The sequence below is a fragment of the Lytechinus pictus genome, chromosome 15 (assembly GCF_037042905.1).
Source record: "Lytechinus pictus isolate F3 Inbred chromosome 15, Lp3.0, whole genome shotgun sequence".
Taxonomy (NCBI): domain Eukaryota; kingdom Metazoa; phylum Echinodermata; class Echinoidea; order Temnopleuroida; family Toxopneustidae; genus Lytechinus; species Lytechinus pictus.
Genome location: NC_087259.1, coordinates 12,754,299 through 12,781,990, shown reverse-complemented (window position 1 = coordinate 12,781,990; position 27,692 = coordinate 12,754,299). Strand labels below are relative to the sequence as shown.

At 35.1% G+C, this 27,692-nt stretch overlaps 1 protein-coding gene across 1 annotated transcript in view; it reads right to left on the bottom strand.

Moving 5' to 3' along the window:
• LOC129277776 (voltage-dependent P/Q-type calcium channel subunit alpha-1A-like) overlaps nt 1-27,692 on the bottom strand; it is a 133,464-nt gene that overhangs the window by 20,898 nt on the left and 84,874 nt on the right. Inside the window, exons 23-34 of the mRNA XM_064110549.1 lie at nt 26,213-26,382; nt 21,112-21,153; nt 17,078-17,186; nt 16,519-16,679; nt 15,312-15,452; nt 14,181-14,382; nt 13,546-13,710; nt 12,896-13,006; nt 11,812-11,895; nt 3,308-3,424; nt 1,922-1,987; nt 1,023-1,114 (exon numbers count right to left, since the gene is read on the bottom strand). Coding sequence (XP_063966619.1) covers nt 1,023-1,114; nt 1,922-1,987; nt 3,308-3,424; nt 11,812-11,895; nt 12,896-13,006; nt 13,546-13,710; nt 14,181-14,382; nt 15,312-15,452; nt 16,519-16,679; nt 17,078-17,186; nt 21,112-21,153; nt 26,213-26,382 — 1,460 coding nt within the window. The remainder of the gene's footprint in view (nt 1-1,022; nt 1,115-1,921; nt 1,988-3,307; nt 3,425-11,811; nt 11,896-12,895; nt 13,007-13,545; nt 13,711-14,180; nt 14,383-15,311; nt 15,453-16,518; nt 16,680-17,077; nt 17,187-21,111; nt 21,154-26,212; nt 26,383-27,692) is intronic.

The following is a 27,692-nucleotide window of genomic DNA, read 5'->3' as shown; positions in this document are numbered from 1 at the left end:
TCAAAGGAAAAAAAAAGAAAACAAAAACCAAACCCAAATGATTTAAATGATAATAAGATGATGATGCATGCAAGAAAATTGGGGTTGATCTTGGACAAAGATTTCAGATAAAAACAGGTATGACATCTGTACTATGACTCATAATAATTTGGTTCCTTGTCGAAAGCACGAGACGCATCTTTCGCGTGGGAATCCTGCAAGCGGCCTTTCATTACCCAATTCTCACACTTCATCCTTAGACAAAACATTGGGGAGTGCAGATAAGCAGCTATGAAAAGACACACAGTGCCTCTGTAGCGAGATTCCGAGGGAAAAGACACAGCACACAGACTTTGGACAAGGTACCTTATCTCATTGTGTTCATTTCGTTCCAGAGGACAGCAAAAAAAAAAAAAGAGCTTAAAATGCAGGAAAATAGGATGGGACCACATGCAAATTTGAACACAGTTCAGTCTTTACAAGTCATAGCACAGATGGCACTCAAACCCGGTAAGAATGAAATCATAGACTTCAATTTTTGTTCAATGATAATCTGAGAGATGAATGATATTCTCTTCAAAGTGGGAAATACGGTTACTTTGATGGAGTATTTATGCAACAGGCTATAGATTTGAGTTAGTGTTTTTTTTTTCTGAACTCATTACCTGTTTTCAATATATTTTAGCAGATTTAATTCCAACCCAATCATGAATAATGATATTGGATCCCGGGTATCGGACTCAATCTGAGTGCATTAACACCGTGAATGGAAAACAATAATCTTGTGTAAAAAATACAGGATATCATTCAAAACTAAAAGATCTTTCAGATTATCATTGAAGTCGGGCAAATAGGGGCACTCATTCATGCCATGCTGATACTAAGCAGATATTTCATTTTGGTGAAAAGGGGTTAAGAAATGATTTCAATGAACAAAAAATGATGGTATGCTGGAACGAAGGTCATGCTCAGCAAAAGGGAAATCCCCACCACCACCACTACGATGACATCATGAACGGGGGGACATCCCCCGGCGCTCCTACCTGAACAGCAACAGTAACGAATTGAAGAATTGGCCAAAGTTGTTGTGGCGATTAATTTGCTCCCCGTCTATTGGTGCTATGTTACCAAATATCTGTTGGTGGATCAATGTCTCAATTATGCAAGTGTTCATCATTGCAAAATTATCAACTTTCATACAAAAGATTGGAATATACATCATAAAATCGGTGTAAAATCATACCGCATGAAATAAAGCACATTAATATAAACATCACCTGTATATCGCATTTTACCTTCAAGTGTTCTTAGTATTATTTTTTCGCTCACAATTAAATAAAAAAATGAAAGGGACCGAGGCTTTTATGGTTATTAACGAATTCATTGTAAAGGTAAAAAGTGAAACCAACAATCTCTTTTAGATTATTCAGCTCGGTCAGAATCTGTCTATTCATATAATTGCTTTCTGAGCGGATATAATTATCATATACAGGTGTATTACCTACAAAAGTTATTTGCAATGGAAAAGTCTATATTCAAAAGAATGTGATACTGAATCTACATTCGACTTTAGAATGGTAGGCCTATACTATAATTTCAGTGTAATAATATAATCTAAATTCTAATGAAAAAAAGGAAATAAGGTATTCAATGGATTGCAACGTAACATCTTCAATCTAAATTTGGTAAACTTTCTTTGAGTGTAATAGCAAATGTTCAAATTCTATGAAATTTTATTGTGTAAAAGTTGACATTTGATAAATTGTGATATGGTATCTTACATTTTACTATTACATGTATCTTATAAACTGCATTGTAACGCAATAGTACAGCTATATTCTATAAACCTACTTTTGTAAAAGTTGATATAGATTTTAATACTGCATCTTATATGAAACTATAACTGGTAAAATGTGCCAATAGTAAATGTTATTGCCCTCACCTGCATTCCAATGATTGCATAGATAAAGAACAGCATCCATATCAGCAGACAAACCCATGGTAGGGCCTAGAAGGTAGAAAGAGTTTACAGAGAGGAATCTACATGTAGGAACAACTTTGTATCATTACAATGAATATTGTTAAAGAATATTAACATCAACATTATCATCTTCGTCATCTTAATAAGCCTGTTCACGGTTGTAAACTGCGCATGAGCAGAAAAAGGTCATTGGAGACAACCATGAAGGTGGCTTTCAAATTCACTGACATAGGCATTTGTGATTTGATGATTATTCATGTACATGTATTCCTTTCAAAATATTTATCACATCCAAGCTGAAGGGTAATAAATAGAGCCTTCATAATCACTGGTATTTGACAGTAGCCTATTAAAACAATAGTCAAATGTGCCAAAGGCAGACAATAAAACAGATTTCCAAACTTTATCCCTGATGTACTATTCTAGTCACCTGGTCTATACAATGCCTTTTGTTCTTAGAATATGAATACTCTACCGGTAAAGCTTACGCAACATCTACATTTGAAAATGATAGTGCTTATCCTAATGAAAAATCACAAAGGTCATTTGAGAAAAGTTGATCATGAGCTAACCGTGAACTGGTTTATTGTCATCATCATCATCATCATCACTAGCAGCATCGTCATCATAATTGTACATGTAGTTACCATCATCATGATCATCATCACTACTACCATCGCCATTATTTCCATCAACATCTTCATATTCATCCTCGTTTTTACCATTATCATCACCAGCCCCCACCAGGATGTAGCTAGGAATTCCAGAGGCTGATGCAAAACTGTACTTTTTAAAATTATCACTACCATCATTATTCCTGTCCACATCATCATCATAACCAGTCATCATTATCATCATCAGCATCATTATCATCACAACCACTGTCATCATTATCCCATCAACATCATAATCAATGTCGTCATTACCATCATCATCATCAATGTCGTCATTACCATCATCATCATCATCAATGTCGTCATTACCATCATCATCATCATCATCATCATCAATGTCGTCATTACCATCATCATCGTCATCATCAATGTCGTCATTACCATCATCATCAATGTCGTCATTACCATCATCATTATCATCATCAATGTCGTCATTACCATCATCATCAATGTCGTCATTAACATCATCATCAATGTCGTCATTACCATCATCATCAATGTCGTCATCATCATCATCATCAATGTCGTCACCCCCATTATTACTATCACATCCTACCACACCATCCCATTTTGATAAAAGGGACCGTTTCATTCCTGTTTTATATCAATATACAACCTTTTCATGTTTAAAGACTATAACAGTATAAATTGGATTCTGACGGGGTCCACTTACCTTGAATGACTGTATGAAGGTCCAAAGTAGAATGCGAATTGAGGAACCCTGTCTTAGAAGTTTGATTAACCTGGCTGCCCGAAACAGTCTCAACACGCTCAGGTTGATGAAACCCTCCTGAGAAAGCAACACAAAGAAGGAGAAAGTTGTAGCAAGAGAGAGAGAGAAAAAATATATCATGCAATTACCATGGCAACCAGTCTACACAGCAAAAAGCCAACGACAACAAACCATCAATATCAATTCCAAGTTCATAGAGGCAAGGCTAAAGAGAAATATGAGAGGAGTAGCTTGGTTTTGAGAATACTGTGAGCACGCAGAATGAAAGGATACGTCGATCAGATGCTTGTGATGAAGTTTGGTATACCTAAAGTGCACAGGGTAGCTTCTGAATTTCAAACACTTTTGAAATGAATTCTTCGTTGCCATATCTTTAAATTTGTGTCTACAACCCACTCAGAGTAAAATCAGCATGATCACTTGGGAACTCAAATCCCCCCAAAATAAAAGCAAAACTATTCCCCAATAAATGTCTTCATAATGTTTTTTGGTTGGGCTCTTATAAAAAATAATAATTTTTTGTAGCATGTTTCATTCCTCCACATCTGTCATTTTGGCTCTAATATTATTATTATGTTTGCAAAGCAATGCATCCACCCACCCACATATTGATAATTACATACTACTGGTAAGTATGATCATGCTTTATAATGATATTCAAAAATTATTTCATCCCATCCATATCTACCCCATCAATTATAGTAACTTAGCAGAACCTGATAGATTAAAGGCTTCATTAAACTATGTGATACCACTCTTGACAAAGTTTTTTTTTGTTGAATAAATATAATAATCCCATGGAGTCAATAAATAAGAAGTGCACGGGTGCAATGGATTTCCTTTTCCAACTAATATTGAGAGCCACCATAGGAAAAAAAAGGTCATTATCTGTGAGTTTGAAAATGCATTATCATCAAAACCTGCTGTGTTTTTATTCCAATCATTATAAAACAAAAAAAATAAAACAATGATGCATCAAATGAATAGACTCTCATGCATTAGACTTGTTACAAAAGACAAAATAGATAGAGTATCGGTCAACTGAAAAGAAAAAAAAATCAGTAATTGATAATCGGCATTCAAATCATCACATTGAAAAATGATAATAATATCTACAAATCAACCTGCAGAGTAAACTTAAAAAGTCAGTGTAGTTTCAATCAATACAAGAAGATAAACTGTTAAACTTGCAAGCCCAGGCATGAGTGCAATAAATTTGAAACATTTTAAATTGAATTCCTGGATGACACAAGAAAGAAAAGTGAGAAAATAAATATATGCAATTGTAGAGGAGTAGCTGACGATCATCCGGTCATGCAAACTAATTGATTCATGTTATTGATCCAAGATTAGATCCATTTTTACAAACAATTCCTCAATGTTAAAAAAAAAATCAAATTATCAGAATTTATAACATAATTACAAATATTAAGAGGACATGGAATATATAAAATCTGTTAGAATTGCGAAGTGATATTAAAAGTTTTGTTTCACATAACAGTGATAGATTGAGTTTCAAACGATTCCTTGATGTTAAACACAAAATCAACTTATTTGTTATTTGTTTATTACATAATTACAAATTTAAGAGGACATGGGTTTAAAACTCTTTTCTAATTGCAAAGTGATAAGTTTAAAGTTTCATATAAAAGTGATAAAATAGGATTCCTTTCTAATAACCTTTAAATATAGTTCCCTGAAATCAACAAAAGGTTTAAAACCGTAGCTGATCTTAACATTGTTTTGTTTCTAAAAAGTAAAATAGTTACACTACAACTAATAGATCATAGAAAGTGCACCAATCATTGGGGTTTGCTTTCAGGATTCCTTAGATTTTTTTTTCTCACATACTGATAGTCATGACTTAAGTGTGTTGTCAAGCTGATGACAGTTCTGGGCCAAATTTCATTAAACTAATCATAGTAACAAATTTGCAATAACAGTTTTAAGCTACTCAAAGCACTTAATTTGATTGACTGATAGTGAACTTGTTATATAAATTTTACATTTGTTATTATAATAAGTCTGTATGGAACAAGACCCTGCAGAGGGGTGCTGACACAAGTGTACAAGTAATGTCCTCACTTTGGTATTGTGTGTATAAAATGTCCTCGGTTATGGGAGTTAATTAATCCAATAATTTTGTTTCTTCATTTTAAGTGACAAAGCCATGCAGACATACATAGAATGCAGAACAAAGACGACGTTGAACTATCAGGGCTGAAGACAAAAGCAAGGCTAAAACATCCATTAAAAAAAGGGCAAATCAACAACACGTAACAAGGCAATGATGTGTAATATGATGAAGCGTCTGAAAGTGAGATTCCTGTGGAAAGACATTGATTATTAAGATGGATAAAGATGTAATATGACTGAGCAACAATACAGAGGTACGTCAGTAAGAGGGTGATTAGATAATTTACACTGATCATGCGTGAGAGTGAGTGGGAGAGGGGAGAGTGAGCTGTTATAAAGCAAAGCGTTGTTACTGATTGCCCAGGCTTGCACGATAAAAAATTAAAAAAAATGTATCACCAAAGTTGGTTTTATTTAAAGAAAGATAGAATAAGTAATTAAAGACATGCTGATTGTTACTTAAGAAATATGTTTGTTACTAGATAAAGGCCAAAAGAATCTCTATACATCCCTAGATATGGTTTTACGTTGTTTTATTTAACAACCCATCAATTGAAATTTCAATGTGTCAATATAATCTTAGTTTTTCATGGGGAAAAAAGGAAAATTATAAAAGATAAAACACTTGGTCACTGAATGCACAAAATAAAATAAATAGATATTGCCAGTGTTTCAAGTTTCTAAATTTCTGAAAAGTAAAAAATAGTACCACTGAGTTTATTAAAACTCCAAACTAATTTCCTTTTTTCAATGAATATCATATATTAAGATTTAGAATCCTATGTAAAAAAATTTATTCGGATTGCCAAACTTTCATACTGCTTGTAATAACAGGGAATTGTAATGAAGAGTTAGCAAAATTGATGTTAAAAAAGAAGAAGAAATAAACTAATAAGAAAAGAGAGAGAACTCATCACCAGGGTTAGCGACGATAACGTAACTGGTTGGCAGGGCGTGGTCAGTTGAAGCCTAGAGCAGTGGAGATGTAGGTTTCGATTGGTGTTTGGCAGTTGGAAAATTGGAGGGTATAGGTTAGAAAAGGGTGGAGTTGGGACTGGCCAGGGTACCAGTTTGGGTTCAGCGTTGGAGAGGGGAAAGAAGGGGGGGGGGGGCAAGGTGCTAGTATACCATATGGTGGATCCTTCGACAGCACTATATAGCAAAATAAGTGGGTATGTTTCTGGCAAAATGCATGCCATACCTGAGTGAAATTTGTCAAATTATCATCTGGAGTAAAGGATATTTCCCAGTACAGTGGTATTTAATGAGAAATTGGTAGAAAAGTTTGAGTTTATGGAGCTCATCTATTGTACAAACATTAATGGTCTCCAAAGTCCTTATTGTCCTTGACTACTAGGTTATCCTGACTGATGGCAACCATTTTGCTCCACTGCCGTGGTTGATAGGGATGATAAATATGGCTTGTCGACAGAGGGCGCTGTTCGTTGTGAATCCACCATATTATCCAACACAGGTGATCTGAACTAACGGCAACTTCCGCTTCTTGAAAAGTCCTGTTCTGTGTGACTATAAACATTACCTTTCCCTTTATTTTTGTTTCTTTTACAATTCTAATTCAATGTTCTAATATCATGTCCTAAAGAAAATATCTAAAATTATCAAAATAATACTAAATCTCAGTTGCTTTGTACGTGTATGTATCTAAAAAGATAACTTGACCAGTATCAAAACATGTTATAATTTTTTTCGAGATTTAAGAATATCTATGAGTTTAAATCTCTTTTTCATAATAAAGAGTACAACAAAACTTACATGATTGTGAAGTACTACATAATGCTGAAGCTTTTATTTAAATGAATCTATTCTTTTAAATATGTCCAACAACTTGGGGGTAATACTAACTATATCAAAATGAATTCAAATCAAATTAATGAAACATATGTAAATGATACAATTGTCATGTCCAAAGAGACATTCTTATCATTGCTTTGAACAATTTTAGATCTATGTTTATTCATCAAACATTCAACTTGTGGAAAATATTGGTGGCAGCAGTGGGATTAACATAAAAGTACAATTTATTTTGCTATGAAACCATTTGTAAGGAATTTCTGATTAATAATCAAATTATTGTAATTTCATGATTTTGAAATAAACCTCGTATAAAATTTATTGTAATATGAAAATCAAAGTTTTCTTTTGGAATGTATGCATTTAAATAAAACTAGCCATAATTCTAGATTTTTTGGGAAAGACCTCCACATCTATCATTGAAATAACCCCTCCCCCCCCCCCAAAAAAAAAGACTAGTTCTTCTTTCATAAAAAATAATAGCTGCTCATACTATGTGCATTTAATTTGGTTTATAAAGTTAACTGTTTAATTCAACAGTTATATATTGCATTTGATCTGGTACTATTACTTCCATAAAATAAATGTAATGAAAATAATGGGTATTTTCATAGTGTGTATGGTGGTCTATTCAGTTAGCCTAGCTGGGAAACCAATACACATTGCTCACAGCCTTCAAGAATGCCCTTCCTTACACTTGGATGAAGTATGCCAAATACAGATTAAATGGCAAATGCAAAACACAGTAGAGAACTTGTCTTTTTCATATTTTTATTGCCAACGCTTTGCTTGAATCAGAACCAGTATGCATATTAATAATTAATTTCTTGTCAGAGGTTTGTTTAAGTTAGGGTTAGATGGCACATACAGCTTTGTTGTGCTCATGCCAATTGCCGCCTGAACTAGCATTGGCTTTTCTTTCATCAATAGCCGACAGAACGTTGCAACCAAACCAAAAGCTGGTTGCAGTTTTGAATGTGAATGTCTCAAGCTTTTCTTTGGTCCCTCCGAGGAACAAACAGCCTTTATGCCGCACGTTATGTCGACGAAGGAAAGAGGGTGCTAATTCAAGGTGTAGAAATCCTGACTCTAGCCATGTAATCAAAGGGTCAAGTGTTAAAATTCCACCATGACACTAGCTAGCATCCTTTGGCAAGGCATCGATCTACACTTTTATACCCTCTAAGACAAAGTCTGTCAAGTGGACACAGGAAAAACATTGCAAGAGGGACCAGTAAAATTAAAGTTATGAATGATATACTTCAAGGCCTTTTTTCTCTTTCTCTCTCTCTTTCTCATCTAATATGTGCTAACTATAAGATTATACATATTTTTTGTATATATACATGTGCATGTCATATGAAATGTACAAAGTGTTAGTAGATCAGTGTTTGGTTAGTATGCCAGCACCTAAGAGTGAGACTATAAGAGGGAAGGGAAGTGATGGGTGACAGGTCAAGGGTCAGAGAAGGGGTCAGGGGTCAAGGGCTGAGGCTGGATGGTTGATCAGGATTCGCAGTTGGATCCAATGGGAACACAGCTACGCCCTACAAGTTACTTACCTCCTACAAATAAAAAAAAAAGAGGTGAAAAGGAATACAAAATAAATTATGGCATAAACATGCAATCAGCGAGGTTGGGGGCAAAGGGTATGACGCCGCGTGTCAGTGGTATATTCGGGGAGGGGGTACAAGGTTCATCGTTTGGATAAAGAATCTAAGATGGGGCGGGGTTAACGAGGGGTAAGAGATGTATACACAAAGTACTCGGGGGCACTGGGGGGCACATTAACCAAAATCTACTAAAATATAATGACAATTATGCACCCAACTATATCAAATGAATATTAGCATTTTCACATATGCACACTGTTGCTGAGATTTGAAGCACATGTGTGTGCCTTACAATGCAAGGTCAGGGATGATATCAAATCTCCCTTTGTAAACTATTTTTACTGTCCGATTCCCATCCATTCACTATTTGTATAAATATTTTCACAAAACACATAAAACCTACAATAAAAGGCACAAAGCTGGATGCTACACATAAGTGATGGCACGACCGAATCTGTGATGCAGACATCGCGACATAACGGACGATAATGGTGCAACATCACACGGCAAAAAGCTATTTTTGTGATATCGGGGCAATTCCACGGTTAGGTTATATTTCAAGAATATATATATATCTATATTGGTCGAATTCATACTTCTTGTTTGTCGAAAATTCCAAACAATATCAATCATGAGTCAAAATATTAGTTTCCAAAGAAATAAGTCCTGTTCTAAGTCGCTTATTTCCTGTAGTCTGGTCAATATATTTTCTGTTTAAAGAACTTCCTTTTATAAGAATAATTTGGAATTTATACTTTTGTTCCATTATTCTTTCTAAAATCCAAATATTCTATACAACTATGAACAGACTCCCCCTCTATAGCTTAATTTGTAAAAAAACAACAACACTTTTTACAAGTTAAAACAGTGTGGGCATCTGTTGACTGTAAATGCAAGACTGTAACTCAGCAACAGATGCTAACATCATATAAGATCTGAGTAGAATGATTGCTCAACCAATGAATAAAGCATGGTCGTATACTACATCACATTCAGAAAATGGGTGGATGTACTGAACAATCCTTGGAAAATTCAGATCCTTGGAAATTTATTCATTCAGCCTCCATGTGAAATTAAGGAGATGTAACATTGGCATTTGTTCATGGATACTTTTACGAGCACATCATCCGGAATACCTCAATTCCCAAAGAATCAATCAAAGATTTAAATCCGAGGGATAATGATTCCTCCAAGCTGGGTCATTCATCAAAGAGATAGTGTACATGCATACAAAGACAGTCCTACTAATGAAAATTCACATACCAGGAGCCACGATTATTCCAAATTGGCACACTTTTCTCATGAAATCTCTTTGTGATGCATGGATGAACCAAACCCAATCAGCACAACAAAAATTCAAAAAATGACATTTTACGCTAGTATTCCATGTTGTTGAAATATATAGGTTTTTATCTATGCAATAATGTTGCCAGTTTCAACACTGTAAGGCATTCAGACCACAAAGAGAAATGGAAATAAAGTAATATTTTTTGAGCTCTCGAGCAACTAATTATTTGAATACTGGAATAATTCAAGGGATGAGTTCATATCTTCATGAGATGAATGGTTCTACATTTGTACTGATCTCCCCTGAGAACAGTACATTATTGATGAATATTAGATATCATTTGAGTTTGTAATGGAGTGACCAGTCAGGAAGATCATTGCAACACACCGTTGTATCCCTGAGCCGAGAAAGACTTGCCTGGAATGTTGAAATCTAAAATTCACTGGGATGGCGTTCTGAAGTCACATGACTTAATAAATCATGCGACTCTAGAAGTCACATGACTTGATCAACCAAGAGCCTCATTCTGGTGGAATACGTTTCAGGGATTAGACTTTACTATATCATGGGTGCAATCACATACACGCATACTATCAATACGGGAGTTTGTGCTGATAGGTTAATAGTATATTTTTCTACATGGTAAAGGAGCGTGTTAGTAATAAATATTGCTGAGTTAGAATAGCTGGGGGAAAAAGCTGCAGCTTCCTTTCAATTTGCAGGTATATTATGTCAAAAAAATAATATTTGGCTACCAGCAAGGATTATTTCAGCTAAATAGGACACAGTTATTTGTTAAATGAGTCATGTTCCATATGAAGAGGGGAATAAAAAGTAATACATGATATATTTCTTGGCGAATGTATTCAAGTAAACAAAAATATGGTTAGTAGTCTTCTGTGTGTTCACAGATCACAAAGCATTGATATACTGTCATCAATGGGGGGAACAGATCGCAACCCTGCATGAACCATCTCTAATTGTTCACAATATATGGATGACCTTATACATAAACTCAGCAAATATATCCTCTTCATTGATGACTGCAACTTCTCTTAAAAATCAAACATACTTCATTACTGATGAAATTTGAGATCCAACAATGAAAGTTTAATCTTAACGACATAGACCATATAACCTTGACTATTTGAATTGAACCATTCCCTATATCTTTTTCCCACATTTGGCGTAGTCGCTCCTTATTTTGGTTAAAGGAGGTTGACTTTTGGTGGCAGCGGTGGGATTGTGTGTAATGTGTTAATCCTTTGTTAAAGCATAATTTTATTCACATTCTAGAGTGATTTCAACTGAGACGTTGCATTCTAATATTCTCTATTTAATGTCAAGCAAGAAGATAAAGACATAGTACCTGCTTATCATCTATTATCTAAAACCATGATTTTAATCCAAATATTAGTTTGATCATAGAAAACTTTCCTCTCCAGTGGATATCCATTTTTATGATGATAAGTCATTTTTTTTTTAAAATTGAGTACAGAACCATTAGTTTTCATATTTCTTACTTTAACCTGTGTGAGGAGAAAGAATGATCTCATGCATTTTATGTTTTATCAACGATGATCAGAAACCCTTACCCCAACTTCTGAAATGATGACATCGGCTACGCTCCCCACTACCGTGATAAAGTCAAAAGTGTTCCACCCCTCCTTGAAGTAATTCTATAAAAAAATAAAGCAGACATAAACGAGAAACTCTTTGGGATGAGAGGCAGTTAGAAATTATTATAAACGATTGAATGACATACTAAACATGTATAAAAGTGGTACCTGCCACCCCCAAACCAACAAGGTCTTATGAAAATAGCCAAATGAGTAATTTAGTCTTATAAAAGCAACAATAAGAAAAGCTTATCTGAAAGAGTAAATCATCTTCTTTTTCATATTGTAAAAAAAAGGTTATAAATTTGAATAGAAAACAAGATACAAGACTTTCTTTGATACAAGTTTTTGCAGACTGGTTTGAGTTTCATTGCAACTGCAGCGTGCACTCTCATGCTTGAGTGAACCAAGAACTTCAAACATTTTTGTCTCCTTATTTCTTTGAAGCTCTTGCTTAGTTTCTTCTGCATTCAATCAAATACTTGTCTGGGTTATTTATTGTTCATCAATTTTGACAAATTATAGATCATTTAAAAGCTTACGGTGTGCTTTTCAAACTGAATCAAAATGTCAAATTTCATTTTGGGACTCTTATTGTTGGCTTTGGGGTGGCTGGTCACAAATATACTTGAACACCATCTTAGTTTAATCCATGTAGGGCCTGCCCAAGGAAGACTTTGCTAAATGCTGGAGAGTAATTGCACAAATCAAATAATGTACTTTTTTTTAAAACTTTGTACATATAAAAAAATAATTACTTTGATAATCTAGATATATTCTCTGATCTCTATGAATCCTAAGAACTGGTTTAGCTAAAGTTTTGTCAATCCTTGATTTAATATTCTGGATCCGATATTGATAAATCTTCAGCATAATCAGCATTTTAACTGGAGAGTGGCATAATAAGATTGCAATTACATAGATATCGTTGAGCTGCAATCTCTGTAGCATGCAAAATATTGATTATTATATGTTATAATTTCTGTAGGCTTTGTACACCGACTACCTGTTCCTAAAAGGCAATGGATTAGGGTGAGATAAGGAAAGTTTATGACCTCACCCTTATCCCAAATGCTATAAGTTTCAGTATAGCTTCTATCGTGAAGAGGACTGTGAATGCTATGTTAAGGTACTTGAGGACGTCTGTGTAAATTTGTCCTTGATCATTGTACTGCAAAGGAAATGATAAAAAAAGTAAACAAATGGAATGAATTACAGTAGTAAGATGCAAGATATGACAACAGAAGAAGATCAAATCATGACATTGCTTATGAATATTTGGTTAAAATGTCTAATGATTTAAAATTAAATAAAGAGGACTATTCTCTATTCTCTCTATATATTCTCTCCCTCCCCTTTCCCTCTCAGCTTCGCTCTCCTTTGCCTAATTTTGTCAAAAAGTTATTTTCCTTTATACAAAGGGATCTTTTTTACTTGAATATTACAACAAAACTTTTATGGGGGCCATAATTTGTGAATCAATTCTATTGTTTAATGCCATTCTTTGTTTGCCTACTCAAAGAAACCATATGCACATTCTACTGTGTTAGACATGTTCATAAGTAACACATGAAACAAATACTTGATTTCACTGTGCTTATAATAACTTACTTTTTCATATCAATATACTAACAACTTTCTTTTTTAAAAACTCATTTCCTAACTCTTTTCTTAAGGCAGGGGGAATAATGAGAATAAGAAAAACCATACCTTCATCATTAACGTGAATGTGTTAAACGTAATGAGAGCCATGATAAAATACTCAAAGGCCGACGAAACGACCAACTTCCACACTTTGAAGCGGAATGAATTCTTGTTGGCTGGCATGAACCGGTCGACAGGCTTGGCTGTGATGCAAAATTCTATGCATTGTTTCTGCGGAGAGGTCACAAGGTCAAAGGTTATAAGCAGGGTACATTAGGGAAGTGACTGTACGTTGATGGAAGCTCTGTCTGAAAAGGGTTAGTGTACACATGCATTTTGAAATCCCATAACTTTTCCATGACTTTTCCACAGCTATACGATTTAAATATTTGATGTTTATTAATCATATGTGATATAATACATGACATCTACATATCGTATACATGAAAATTTACATAAAATTGCTTGGCAGCGCGGTTATTCCTTGCTCCATCAAGCCCCGTCTTAAAATGAAAAAAAGAGTTATTGTTCATTGACATTATAAGAATCTTAGGACAGACAGCAAAAATTGTCTTTATCATGAGGCAATGGATATCTTAGATATCTTTCAAGTAGAAAATGACATTTCTCCCCATCCGAGAATCTCCCATACATCGCAGAACCAAAAGTCTCAATGTATGAGAAGACTGAGTGAGGCTAACCTGGTTCTTATCGATGTCGCCGTCAAAGAAGTCCTGATCGCCCTGCTCCTGGAAGGTGATGATGATCAAGGCAACGAAGATGTTGAGGAAGAAGAAAGGGAAGATAATGAAGTAGACCACGTAGTATAGGGACATCTCGATCCTGTTGTACGGGGTGGGGCCCATTCCTTCCTCTGTGGCTTCGATTGAATGCTTCAGAACACTGCAAAGACAAACATGAAACGAAGCGAGTTTAAACATTATTTTCAAGATGGCTTGGAATGGTCTTCACGGACATTAAGGATGTTCTGCCACAGTGAAGAACCTCCGACGCTCTCTGTAATTGTTAACATCAGAGATTGAAAATGGACTTGCACCATCAACTATGATGATAACGATTTAACTCTTTGTGAAACATTTTCCCTACGGTGTGTACAGAAAATAGGAAGCAGCGTCATCATCTTTGAAAATTGACAAATTATTTAATTGTCATGGTTGTCATGGTAAACCTCATGGCTTACCCCCATTCATCACATTAAATCTACATCTGAAACCAAAATATCTTTCAAATCTGCCCTTTAATACTCCAATATACTAAAACGTGATGCATAACTTCCAATACTGTTAATGTATAGACTATTGCAAGGTACTCCAGCAGTCACTTGAATTATGAAATACATTCAAACAACCAAAAGCAACCTAAAGCCACCACCCGTCTACAAAAGCCGCAAATATTATTTACTTTAAGCCATTTTCCCATCAAAACATATATTAAAGGAACCCGTTCAAAAAGACCACCTGTTCATAAAGATTATGGCCCATATTCTGAAGTCAGGTTGAACTTAGACCATGGTCTAACTTTGTGCTAAAATTATGGGAAGCCAAAATGTTTCTTATGTTTACTGTGCTCTTTCCTGATTCATCGATGGTGAAGACAATCATCTATTTATACTTACTAGACAATTATGAATGATTTGAGAGTCAAATGAGCTTAAATATGATATCTCTATTGTTAGTGATTTATGTAACAATTAGCTATCCATACTTAAACCACAACTAAACCTGAGTTTAAGTTAAACCCGACTTCAGAATAGGGGCCTATGATTTCTTGTCTCCCCTAGATGGTCTTTACACACAGGTTTCATTACTTACTCAGGCCATCCCTCCCCGGTGGATACGGTGAAGAGTGTGAGCAAAGCTAAGGCGACATTGTCATAGTTGAATTCATACTTGGCCCACACTCGGTCAGCACTTTCTTTTATTTGGTCTCCTTCATACAAGAAATATCTTCCCCTGTAGGTAATGAAAGAGTAAAATATGACCTATTTGATAAAAGATACCACAAATCCATGCACATACTAAAATTAGAATAAAAACTGTACAGAAATTTGTCTGAATAAAATAAAAATGATAAAATCTTGAATATTAGTGATCATATTCATGTTTCTTATGATGTAGAATTATGACGTAGAATTCGTGTAGAATTCCTGTAAATTGAGCTTTTTTATTTGTTGAATTTTTTAATGTAAATGTTTGTAAAAGGTTATGCAATTCAGCTTTTCAGCCGCTATAGATACCCTTGTTGTATAGTAAACCGTTTTAAATAAATAAATACATTCATTAAACTGCAGTCTTTATTCCTAATTATCAAAATAAAGAGATCACATTACTGTTCAATTCTTTGAAATACTTTGCTAGGATTGTAAATAGTCTATAACAATACCCTTTGTGAGAGTGAGAAATTCTGTTATTTAATTCAACAAAGTTCTGTACACCAAATGAATGGATATTTAGGGTTTGAGAAGGAAACAGTGTAGGTAATATGACATATGCCTCTGTCTCAAAACATACAATCAGGCAATGATTAATCATGTGTCTTGCCTAGGTCTCTGACATACATGTACATTTATGTCTTAACTCCAGTCTCCTTGTCTTGAGTGGCAATATCTTGAGTCTCAAAGGCACAGACAGTGGCAAGGTGCTAACAAAAAAAAAATCAAATTTGGTGAGTTACTCTCACTGATCTGTTAGTGTTGGGAGTCACGAGACATTTCCCGAGACAGTGATCGTGTGTCAGGTCTGCTCTCTGTCTGGTTTAATTATGGACACAAGTGTCTCAATCTTGTTCCGTCTTTCTTGGGATCATAGAACTTATGCACCGATGTCATCGCGCCGCATCTTAGAGGCAGAAGCCATGGCCTTGCTGGCACAGCTCCATTTACACATATTCCATAAAGCCTCTAAGGGAGCTCGCAATGAGATTATGACATCATATGCACAAGGTCTATTGTCTTGGTCTTTTGTCTGAGACTGTCTCATATCCAACACCAGAGGGGAAAAAAATAACAGCGGAACTTACTGGCATTCTTCCTCGGTGACTTTTGACAGGTCGGAGCAGTGGAAGAATTTTCCCTTGAAGAGTTGGACGCCGATGACAGCGAAGATGAACATAAATAGGAGGTAGACGATTGCGATGTTGGTGACGTTCTTTACCGAGTTCACTACGCAGTCAAACACAGCCTAAATGAAGAGAATCAAAAAAGAGAGGAAGGTTACCAATGAAAATTTACATTAAAAAAATGAAATTATCCAAAACTATGCTCATTATCTAGCAAAAATATAATTTCACATTTTCTCACATATTCAGATATCAGTATTATCATGGTTAGGCAAAGGCACATCATAACAGATGACTTTTCTCAACGGTGATAAACAATTATTCTCTGATAACATCATACCGGGATCCCGTTATATCAAGTTATTGTTTTGGTAACTACCATGGCAACAATGCCCTACAGCCAATCAAAAATCAAGGATTCCATAGGAGAAAACAATTGGATGGCAAAGTTACCATAATGGTAACTTTTATGCAACGGGACTCGAATCGGATGAACCCCTTGAGTGAATGATTGGCTTACCTTTAGTTTCGGAACCCTCTTGATGGTTTTTAGCGGTCGCAGCACCCTCAGTACCCTCAATGATTTGATGGTGTTCAGATTCTGAGGTCCTCCTCCACCCGTTCCACTACTGCAATTCACGAAGAAAAGTCAAATAAAATGTTGAATCTTCTACATTCCTACACCTATCCTTGTAATGTGTATACTGTATAAGACCTTTGCACAAGAATTAGCAATTTCGAGGTCCCTATTCACTCATGAGAATAGTTTGAAAACTATCAAATCTATATACACACTACAGCTAGCCCTGTAATCTTAATACTGTATTGTACCTTAGAGAACATGAATTTTAACTTCAGTGTGTACAACCACTCTCTGATTGTATTGTATTGTGTTTCTACTGCAAACTTTCTACACTCCTTCCAACATTAACTCCCCAAATTTAACAAATTTTGGAATAAAGAATCAGGGTAAATTATTCAATTAGCTTTGAATTTCATGATTTAAACAACCCAACCATCTAAGTTTACAGTACTGTTGATCATTGGAAGTTAATCATGTGATAAATACTTGAGAGTTTGTATTCAAATTAATCATTTTATTAACTTTTATTATTATTATTATTTTAAATGCAAGGTAGAAATCATAATATTCATGTGTGGAAAAAAAATCAACTTCTATAACGAGCAGTATGAATTCGTCCCAGTTAAGATTTGCTGATATCTGTTAAGTTTTAAAGGTAAAATTAAATAATTTAATGGGAGAATATTACACTACTATACATGAATATCAACTTAATGACATGAAAATTACAATGGTTAAACAATTATACATACAAAATATCCATTCTGAACAACTTTTTACAAAATTTGATCTGCATTTTTATTTGAAATTAAAGACATTTTATAAATTTGTACCACTGAATATTCATGGAAGAATTAGGAACAAGAGGAGGAAAACTATCCTACAGGAGTTATCCACCATGGTGAATAAATTGACAGAATTATGAAAAGAGCTCAAGAATCTGCCATTTTCAAAGGTAAGAGCTGAACTAAACATAATATATATCAAAGCTGTGGTTATAACATTGTGAGTTGGTAAAGAATTGAGTTATCTCTTTCAAATGTGACACAAAAGTGGGTTGATTATCAGGGTTATAAGAGACATACAATTGACATAGACAAAGATAAACATAAGAATATTGAGGGTAACTATCTGCCAAGATATGCACATATACATCGAATATTAATATTACTATATAATGGAATACAATATACTACCAAGGTTATCTAATAAATCATTTGGGTACGAATGAAAGGGATACAAAGACGGCTAAGTTTTCAAGGCCTCTGAAAGCATCATATGAAAATTCCAATGAATTAGATTAGTTTGCATTAGTTTAGTGGTTTAGTTCACCAGTCCGCTAAGCTAAATAAATAATTGTATAAAGACTAGAGGACCAATGCTTTTGGTCCTCTCAGAGAGACTTAGTAATGAGGATTATAACATGAGTTTCAGGAGATAGCCGACAGTGAATATGCATGCAGGTCACATGTTCATGGATCATATAACCCTTCAGCTCTGGATTATTGGTGTGCAAACACATCTTTTTCGACGTTTAGATTTTCCTCCGAATCGTGATTTGTGAAAGACTTTTACTGTTATGACCGGGAATAGTGGACCTTGAACACACCCTTTGTTTCTCATCATATCTTTGTTTTGTAATCATGTTTTCAATCATGATCCATGTTGCCGTTTAAATTTGGAAACTGACATTGAACACACCCTTAATCCAGTACATAAACAATTCTGTGAAACCATGAAATGCAGGTTTTCTCACAGAAAAGGCAGAATTGCATCGAGCCCCGGCCTTCCAATTTTTTAATGGAAAGAAAATGGCAAACCTAATGCCAGTGCAATCATGGCAGATTGTACTGTCAACCCAATACATAAAACAAATGATGCACAGGATTACAGATTGTCATGTTAGCAATGATGAAGCCATCTTAGATGTTCACATTGTTGTGTGAAAAGCCTACATGACTCTTGATTAGAGGAACCTCTACAAACATCCAATCTACACTTTTGGTTGGGCCTTTTTCCCCTTTCAATGCTTCAAAAATTTTCTGCATCAAATAGCAGAACTATCCTACTGGAAAGAACACGGGGTCCCATGGTGTATGCCACAGTATGTTCACAGTGTGAAATAAATTTTACACACTGTTAAATATCAGCATTTCAACAGTGGGAGTCACATATTCACATAGTTGACCATGTGGACACGCTGTTAACACACTGGCAAGGTGTCCTCAGTGTGAAAATATCTTCAAACTGTTGAATTTGAGCATTTTAACAGTGTAAATCACATAGTTGACCATGTGAACACGCTGTGAACAGTCACACTGTCGAGGTGTCCACAGCGTGAAAATATCCTCACACTGTTGAATTTGAGCATTTCAACAGTGTAAATCACATATTCGCATAGTCGACAATGACTTTTGTGAACACGCTGTGCACAGTAACACTGTCGTGGTGTCCACAGTGTGAAAATACCGTCACACTGTTGAATTTGAGCATTTTAACTTTGTGAATAATGTTTTCACATAGTTCACACTGTGTGACATTGTGTTTTCTCCAGCAGGGAATGAGGGATTGTGAAGCTGCTGTGAAATATTCCTTTCATAAAGGCTCTAAAACGGATGATTGAAACAGCAGTTATTAAGCTCCCTCATGATATCAAAAGATCTTTTGATGTTGTTAACATGTTAAAATATGCCTTTGTACTAAAATGTATTAGTTATTAAAATGTACTTTGGAAAAAAGAGAAGATAATCATACAATATGTTGGTCAATGTATTCCATAAAAGGGCCCTTTCATGATATTTTGAATCAACAGTAAAGCTTTTCTGTATACGTGATTATAATATATTTGTGAACATAGGAGAATAACGCAAATAAATCAAATTGTGAAGGTTTATTTTGTTGGAAATTAAGTTCTCAGATCCCGATAGGGTACAACAACAACCAAATTCTCATAGGCAAAATGTTGAAAAGAAATCCAAAGAGACAAAGATTTCATTATCTTTTTTTGTATTCTATGCTAAATTACTGAGAATGGAAAATCTATGAAATTAAAATCGAATGAATAAAATAAATGTAGATGTTTCAGTTTTTTTTAAGCATTCATTTCTGGAATATCATTGGGCTTTTTCCAAAAAAAAAAAGTCATATTATTATTCAATTTTGTTACAAACTTTACTTCAAAATTGATTCTCTATCTTATTCATGGATCTCTATATTCCAAATATATAGAAGGAGTATGAAATGTTAATAGCATATTAAAGTATCCAATCTTATCAAAAAAAGATTTGATTTCGATTTCTCACAATTGCGATTAATACGTAGTCTATTGGCTTCTGAAAAACCTTTGAAGTCCAATTAACTTATATAGAAGTCAGCTGAGATAGGGAGTATGGTACATGTATATGTGAGTTAGTTTTGATTAGTTGTTCCGTTTTTGCACCATCTTTTTTTTTATAGGCCATTTTCAAAATGTCGCTAGTTGGACTGCATCATTCACCTGTAACAAGTAATTGTATTTTGGCAGCCAGAAAACCAATTGACAATAACAGGTCAGGCAAACAAAACTCATTCCCTGTATGTCTATAAAACTACTATTCTGCCACAACATTCAATTTTTCTTCCCCGATTTCATCCAAAGAGTGGATGTTATCATCCATGGCTGAAAACGTCTTGGAAAAATGATGTAGAACTCTTACTGGAATTAAGTTCTAATTTCTTCCTTAAAATATTTTATCCGTGCAATTTTACAGGATTCCTCATGATAACCCCGTTCTTACTTCTACTTTTAAATCTAAAAATGAAATCCAGACTCAGGGTGTCTTTTTTTTTCATTCCCCTGCCCCCCATGAAACAATTAAATTTTGCCATTGAAATACAATTAAACATTTCAGGTGAATGACATCATTCCATGAAGTAATCTGATGTGAGTAGATGGCCTAGTCAGCGATGATATAAAATATTGACCGTTTTACCTTTCCACCAATGTCATTGCCATTGACGTGGGTGTAGATGCTCTTAACGAAAATAGAAATATTAAAAAGGGGGAAACAGCAAAAAGAATATAACTTTCTTAACAAACAGATCCATAGAGATGTGAGCATGCAGGTGAGGGATGAAACCATGGCATTGGAAAAAGGAAATTTGATAGCCAGGGCAGAGTAATCGAAACCAAGATATATATTTCATTAATCATCAGCTTAGGGTCCAACAAGCACTACACTGTAAAAAATGAAGTGCTAATTTAGCACTTACAGTGCTTGTATAGTGACTGCACTACGAGTGCTGATTTTCTAGTTTAAATTTAGAAAATCAGCACTCGTAGTGCAGTCACGATACAAGCACTGTAAGTGAGCACTTCATTTTTTACAGTGTACTTTAAATATCAAGTCTGTAAATCACACTTAAAACACACAATTATAGATTGTTTGGGTGATAGTTTAAATAATTGTTACAGGATCGAGGCTTAAAGGTGCACTATATGTAAATCAAAATATAGTTAAATCACAAAAGAGAATGAACCTGTATCTCTAAAATTGGTCAAATATTGTTTAATTAGTCCAAGAGGAAACTTTTTAAGTAGAGGTAAATGTGTGTGAGTACATGTAGCTGACAGTTTGTCTTTCAAACACTGATAAAGTTATCCACAGCCAACTTCGCTTAAAGTTACCTAACTGGCATGATTTAAACCCCAACATTGCCAAAAGCCATACTCATAAAATTCAATTTAACATAAACACCAGGGGCCCGTCTTACAAAGAGTTGCGATTGATCTGATCTATCGCAACTATGGAAAGCCACCATCGTCAACATCGAAAATACAAGTTTGTACAAAATAATTACTAGACATGATGTATATTCATACATTATCTGTTTTCTTGACAATTCAGTATGCTTCTTTTTGTTTTCAAAGGACATGAAACAAATCTCTGGGAGAAAAAATTATGACATTGTTGGATTTCCATAGAGTTACGATTTTTGTAAGACGGAGCCCAGAAGTCACACTCATATAAGTCAAAATAATGTAAGTCAATCTTGTGTTAAAGTCAAAAGCACATAAGTTACACTCATATGTGTCATACTCAAATCATGTGATTTAAATTCACATACATGTAAGTCACACTCATATAAGTCAAGCTTGTGTTAAAGTCAAACTCATAAGTTACACATATATGTGTAATACTCATATCATACAATTCAAATCCACATAAAGTAACATTCATGTGTCATACATAAGTCAATCTTGTGTTGAAGTCAAACTCACATAAGTCAAATGTCATGTACACATATCATACAATTCAAATTCACACTTAGAGATTAAGTCAAACTTGCATTATAAGTAAAACTTGTGTAAATGAATTAAATATTTCAAGTCACACTTTAATTTATGCAACTTACACTAAAGTGACACTTAAAAATATCAACCTAGAATAACTAGGTCAGGCTTGCATTGTCTACCTGACATTCAAGTGAAACATAGGTAAGTACAGGACATGTTTGAGACTCCTTAATATTCATTGTCCTTTCTTAAAAAAGATCAAAGTTTGTCACAGCTGAAGTTACTTGACTAATGTGTGATTCATCTCATATAGTCATAAATACTGTTTGGAAGGACTATAATCACTCTCTGTCTCATGTATTTAACTGTATGCACAAAATGCAAACATATTTTTGTATGTTGTAGGATGCAAGCTTACTGCAAAGGCAATAAGGATGTCCATCAAACTTAGTTTTTATTGCATACATGTTCAACATTCGCACAATGAGTTACAAGTAGCAAGATGTATGTGTGTCATGTAAATATAATGGTGTGGAAAAGAGTGTGAACACTTTTATGGCAAGAATATCACATATGGTTTATAGGTCCTATGTGTTTCCTTTTTTTGGTCAGTGTGTCATTGTCACAGTAATTTTCTTATGGTTTTGTCTTTGAATAACATGTGCAAATACCCATTTCAGGTTCTAATGTTAGAGTTTTATGAGTAGTGTTCGCACACAGTACACAGGTATTTTCCTATGTGGAAATATTAGCAGATAAGACGGTGTGTTCACACTTCACACAGCATAGGTATAAGACTTGTTAACACTGGTGAATATTAGTATAAAACTTGCTTGGTACGTTGCTTAAAAGAAAACATTGAAAGACTTTGTGCCCACTCTAACAAGTGCGAAAACCTACCATTGTTTCACAATACAATGGTTGTAGTTATCACAGTGTGTCATGGTTCGTTAACATTATCAAAAGGATGAGTAATGAGGGGGGGGGTCTCTCAGCACAACTCTCACAGATAAGATTATGTGGATGGATTAAAGGGGGTGGGGTAAGGGTAGTACAAGTATAATGGGGAAAGGGGGTCTAAATCCTACAAATTCACTACGATACCAACTGATTATAGACTCCTGTACAATTTTTTTTTCAACTAAAAACTAACAAAATAAGAGATTTGTTCATGCTCATAATGAAAAGTAGTCAAATTTTCTTTAGGCTTTGTTGTTGTAATTTCAGTTGCTTATGTGATAAAGATTTATGAATTTGGCATAATTATGTATCCGATAAAATGAAAACAAAGAAAGATAGCTACAGTTTGCTACAATGCATAATATAACAGAAACACTTATTATTTAATTTTATGTAAAATATGCTGCTGCAAGAGTATGCATTTGCAAAACCTGACAAAATTCAGAAAAAAACAACTTGGGCGTTTCAATTTTTGTTTTATAGAATTTATTTTATAGAGTAATCTTTGTAATTTTATGTTTACTTCGATGGGCTCTGAATAATGGATTTAGCCAGCTTAAAAAAAGTCTGAGCCACATCTTCCACTCAGCATCTTTTGACTTCTAATTGATAATAACAATAATTGGCTTTTATACAGTGCAATATCAATCTACGACTGCGCGAAGCGCTTAACAATTATTAATACCCGGTCACTGGATCCAAAGCTTTTTTTTCACCCAGAATAGGCGCACACTTGCTTAACCAACCACAATGACGATTGTTTCCTACCATTACCAAATTAGCACCTGGGCGAGAGTGGCAAAGAGTGGATTGACGCCTTGCCAAAGGACGCGGTGGGATTCAAACACACGACCCTCTGATTACAAGGCGAGAGTCAGAACCACAAACCACGGCGCTTCCAAATTTCTCTTATTTCAGCATGGACAGCACAGTGGAATATGCGGGTTGCCAATATAAATGATGCTGAGCGAAATTCCTGTTTAATACAAGACGGGGCACAGAATTAAGGTTATGGTGCCTTATATACTTGCACAAACACAGAAGGGAAGGGGTGGGGCGGGTGATAAACATATGGGGGGAATGCTTCTCCTTCGGGCCTAATCACAAATTTGGAATTTAAAAAAAGATACAAAAAAAAACAAAAACAATTTCACTCCAAACAACAGGAGAAGATTTCTAGGTGTTAGGGGGATCTACTTTATTTGGTTACCTGGCATCTGTCTCATCCCTAATGAAAGGGCCATTGTAATCACACAAAGAAAAGGAAATAAAACAAATAGAAACAGAGAGAAAAAAAAATCAGTGAAGAGGCCGATATATTCTCTTGTCAGAATGCCAAATGAAAATGTGCCTTTGCTTTTGTTTTCAGAAGTGGCTGAATCGTCCTTGTTGTAGAGACTGTACAGTGCGCCCCAGAAAAAAGGAAACCGGGATTCCCAGGTTTTTATCTTCAAGGCAAATTAATTATGATATTTAATTTACATATACATTTCAATCATTCTTCTTTATTTTGATACGTAACATGTGAGGAACACTTCACGCATTAATAAGCAAAACAAGTTTGAAATTTTAATTTTTTCAAAACCAGGTTGCGCAGAAAAATTGGACAAGATTGGTTCGTGATACGACGAACGTGATTATTCAACGATTGGCTCATTAGCATTTCTTTTGTATTCTTTGTTAAATCTCCGTCACTGATCCCTGAAATGAGAAAGGATTCAGATTCACACGTGAGTTTCTGCGCAAATCGTTTCTGATATTCCTTAGTATTTATTGTTTGTAATCTGCCATGCGTGAACGATTTGCGAAGCTGTTGCTTTCAAATTAGAGATGAGATTCTACTCTTGCCATGAGTATAAAATTTACAGTAAAAACATATTTAATAATTGTGAAATCTATCTCTGAAACGGGTTTCTTTTTTTTGTGGGACGCACTGTATTTTGGCAAGTTTTCATTATAGAACCTTGTCATAAGTCAATGCCTAAAGACAAGGTCTCCACTTTTTATGACCCATGCCACATGACAAATTTAGAATAGCTTTCTGCATTTTGTTATGCTCACTTTTAATAAAGTGATGCATGTACATACTCCAGCACCATTTTCTTGACACTACAAAGAATTTCGTGCAATGAAATAAGGTTAATTATGAGAGTGGTTTTATTTTTTTGCAACACCCTATACATGCTTGTCAAATGATCGTTGCATGAGAAGAGATATTACATCACATGGACATGCTGATCCATCTCAATCACTTCCCCTCGTGTCAAAGGTCAAATATTCCATTCACACATGACATATCTTCATGCATTTTGAAAATTACACAAAGTAAATGATGCTTTCAAACTGGTTAGAACTAAAGACCTGAAGAAGTGGAAGAAATTATCACTAAACAGTACATTTTACAAAATAAAATCTTCCTGATAAAAAGGCATATCCAAAATTTAGCAATAACCATCTAAAGAATTTAAGCTTATACTGTTCTGTAAAACACATTAGACACGGGATATTACGCACTATGCAGAAGTGACTACATGATCACTTTGCCTATCATCAGCAAGACAGAGGATATCTCCTGTCTGGTAAAGGCCACCGCACACCCTAGAAGTGGTCTACGATCCGATTTTGGCTTGTATACCAAGGAAATGGTTGAGCAATACCTTTTCATTCTAGTATTTACAGGGTGATAAAGAACCCGGAACTTTAGTGTATTAAATACTCTCACCAACTGTTATATACATTTATTCCAAGTTCAGGTCGTAGACAAGTCGTAAGGTGAGCGGTGACCTCAACACACACTGTGCAACGGCCGGCGGACCGCGGTGGAGAGGACTACTTACCCCCTGTAGGCGTAAGCAAATAAGGCACAAACAACAACGATAGCATCAAGAATATTCCAGAGATCTCTCATGTAGGAGCCTTTGTGGAGGAGGAGGCCCATGTCCATGATCTTCAGGACCATTTCAATGGTGAAGATACCAGTAAAGACGTAGTCAAAGTATTCTAGAACCTGGAGAAGGACAGACAGATGGGTGAATGAGTATACAACACAATATATTCTACCTATAGAGGTTTCTGGAAGTGGTGATGGAAAAAACTGTATATATGCATATGTGGAGCATTTTGGCCCAGTGGATTAGTCTCTGGATTTTGGACGTGGGGACATCGGTTCAAATCCAAGCCAAGGTTGTAATTTCCTTCAGCAAGAAATTGATCCACATTGTACTGCACTCAACCCAAGTGAGATAAACGAGTACCTGGGGCCCTTTGTATAAAAGAGACCATGAAAGCAACTTTGCCGCCCAATGGTAACTTGCATTGAATCCTTGATTTTGATTGGCTGTTTAGCCTTGTAACCATGGTAGTTACCATTGGTCGGCAAAGTTACCATAATTGTAACTTGTATGCAATGGGGCATTGGTAGGATTACAGGGGTAATAATAGTTGCGCATTGTATCCTCTGGCAAAAAGCACTATATAAATCCAGCTAAGGATATCATTATTATATCAAGTAAGCTCCAACAATGACAGTGAAAATTCATCCTCGCCTTACTTACCAAAACTCAAGAAAAAAAATTGTATCTGATGTCTTCAACCTCAATTAGGTCCAGTCACAAGCGGCGAAGGAGGTACAAAAAGGGTATCAATAAAAAAGCTGATGAGTTGCTCTTTCATATCCAGGTAAATTTGAATGTAATATTCAATAATCTGTGAATATTGCCCCCCCCCCCGACAAATAGGAATTACCATTTTTTATACGCACTATCCTGAGGGGAGTTTTCACAAAGAGTTGAGTCATGGTTAAACGGCAATACGCACTGATTGATAGATACATGGTAGTGGCATCTCGTGTGCATGATCTGACCACTGTAGCAAGGTGTTATATATTGCACTCAACTAAAATCTAAGAGCGACTCAAAGTCACACTCAAATGTTTGTGAAACACCCTCCTAATCCACTTGGTGGCCAGGGATGGAAAATTAAGTTGAGTGAATTTTTGTTTCGTTTCACAAAGATTCTGGCCAGTATTCTGAACTCGGGTTTAGATTAAACCCTGCTTTAAAATTGTGGTTTAACTATGGATAGCCAATTGGGGCAAAAATCCCTAACAGTAGACATCAAATTTATTCACAAATTGTTCATAATAGTCTGGGAAAGATAACTGAAGTATTCTGAAGTATTTTTCTTCAGTATGAAAGCAACAGGAAACAAAATAGTAAACATAAGAGATAAACAATATACACAGATGTCTTGTATTTTTAGCTCCCCATAATTTTAGCACAGAGTTAGACCGTGGTCTAAGTTAAACCTGACTTCAGA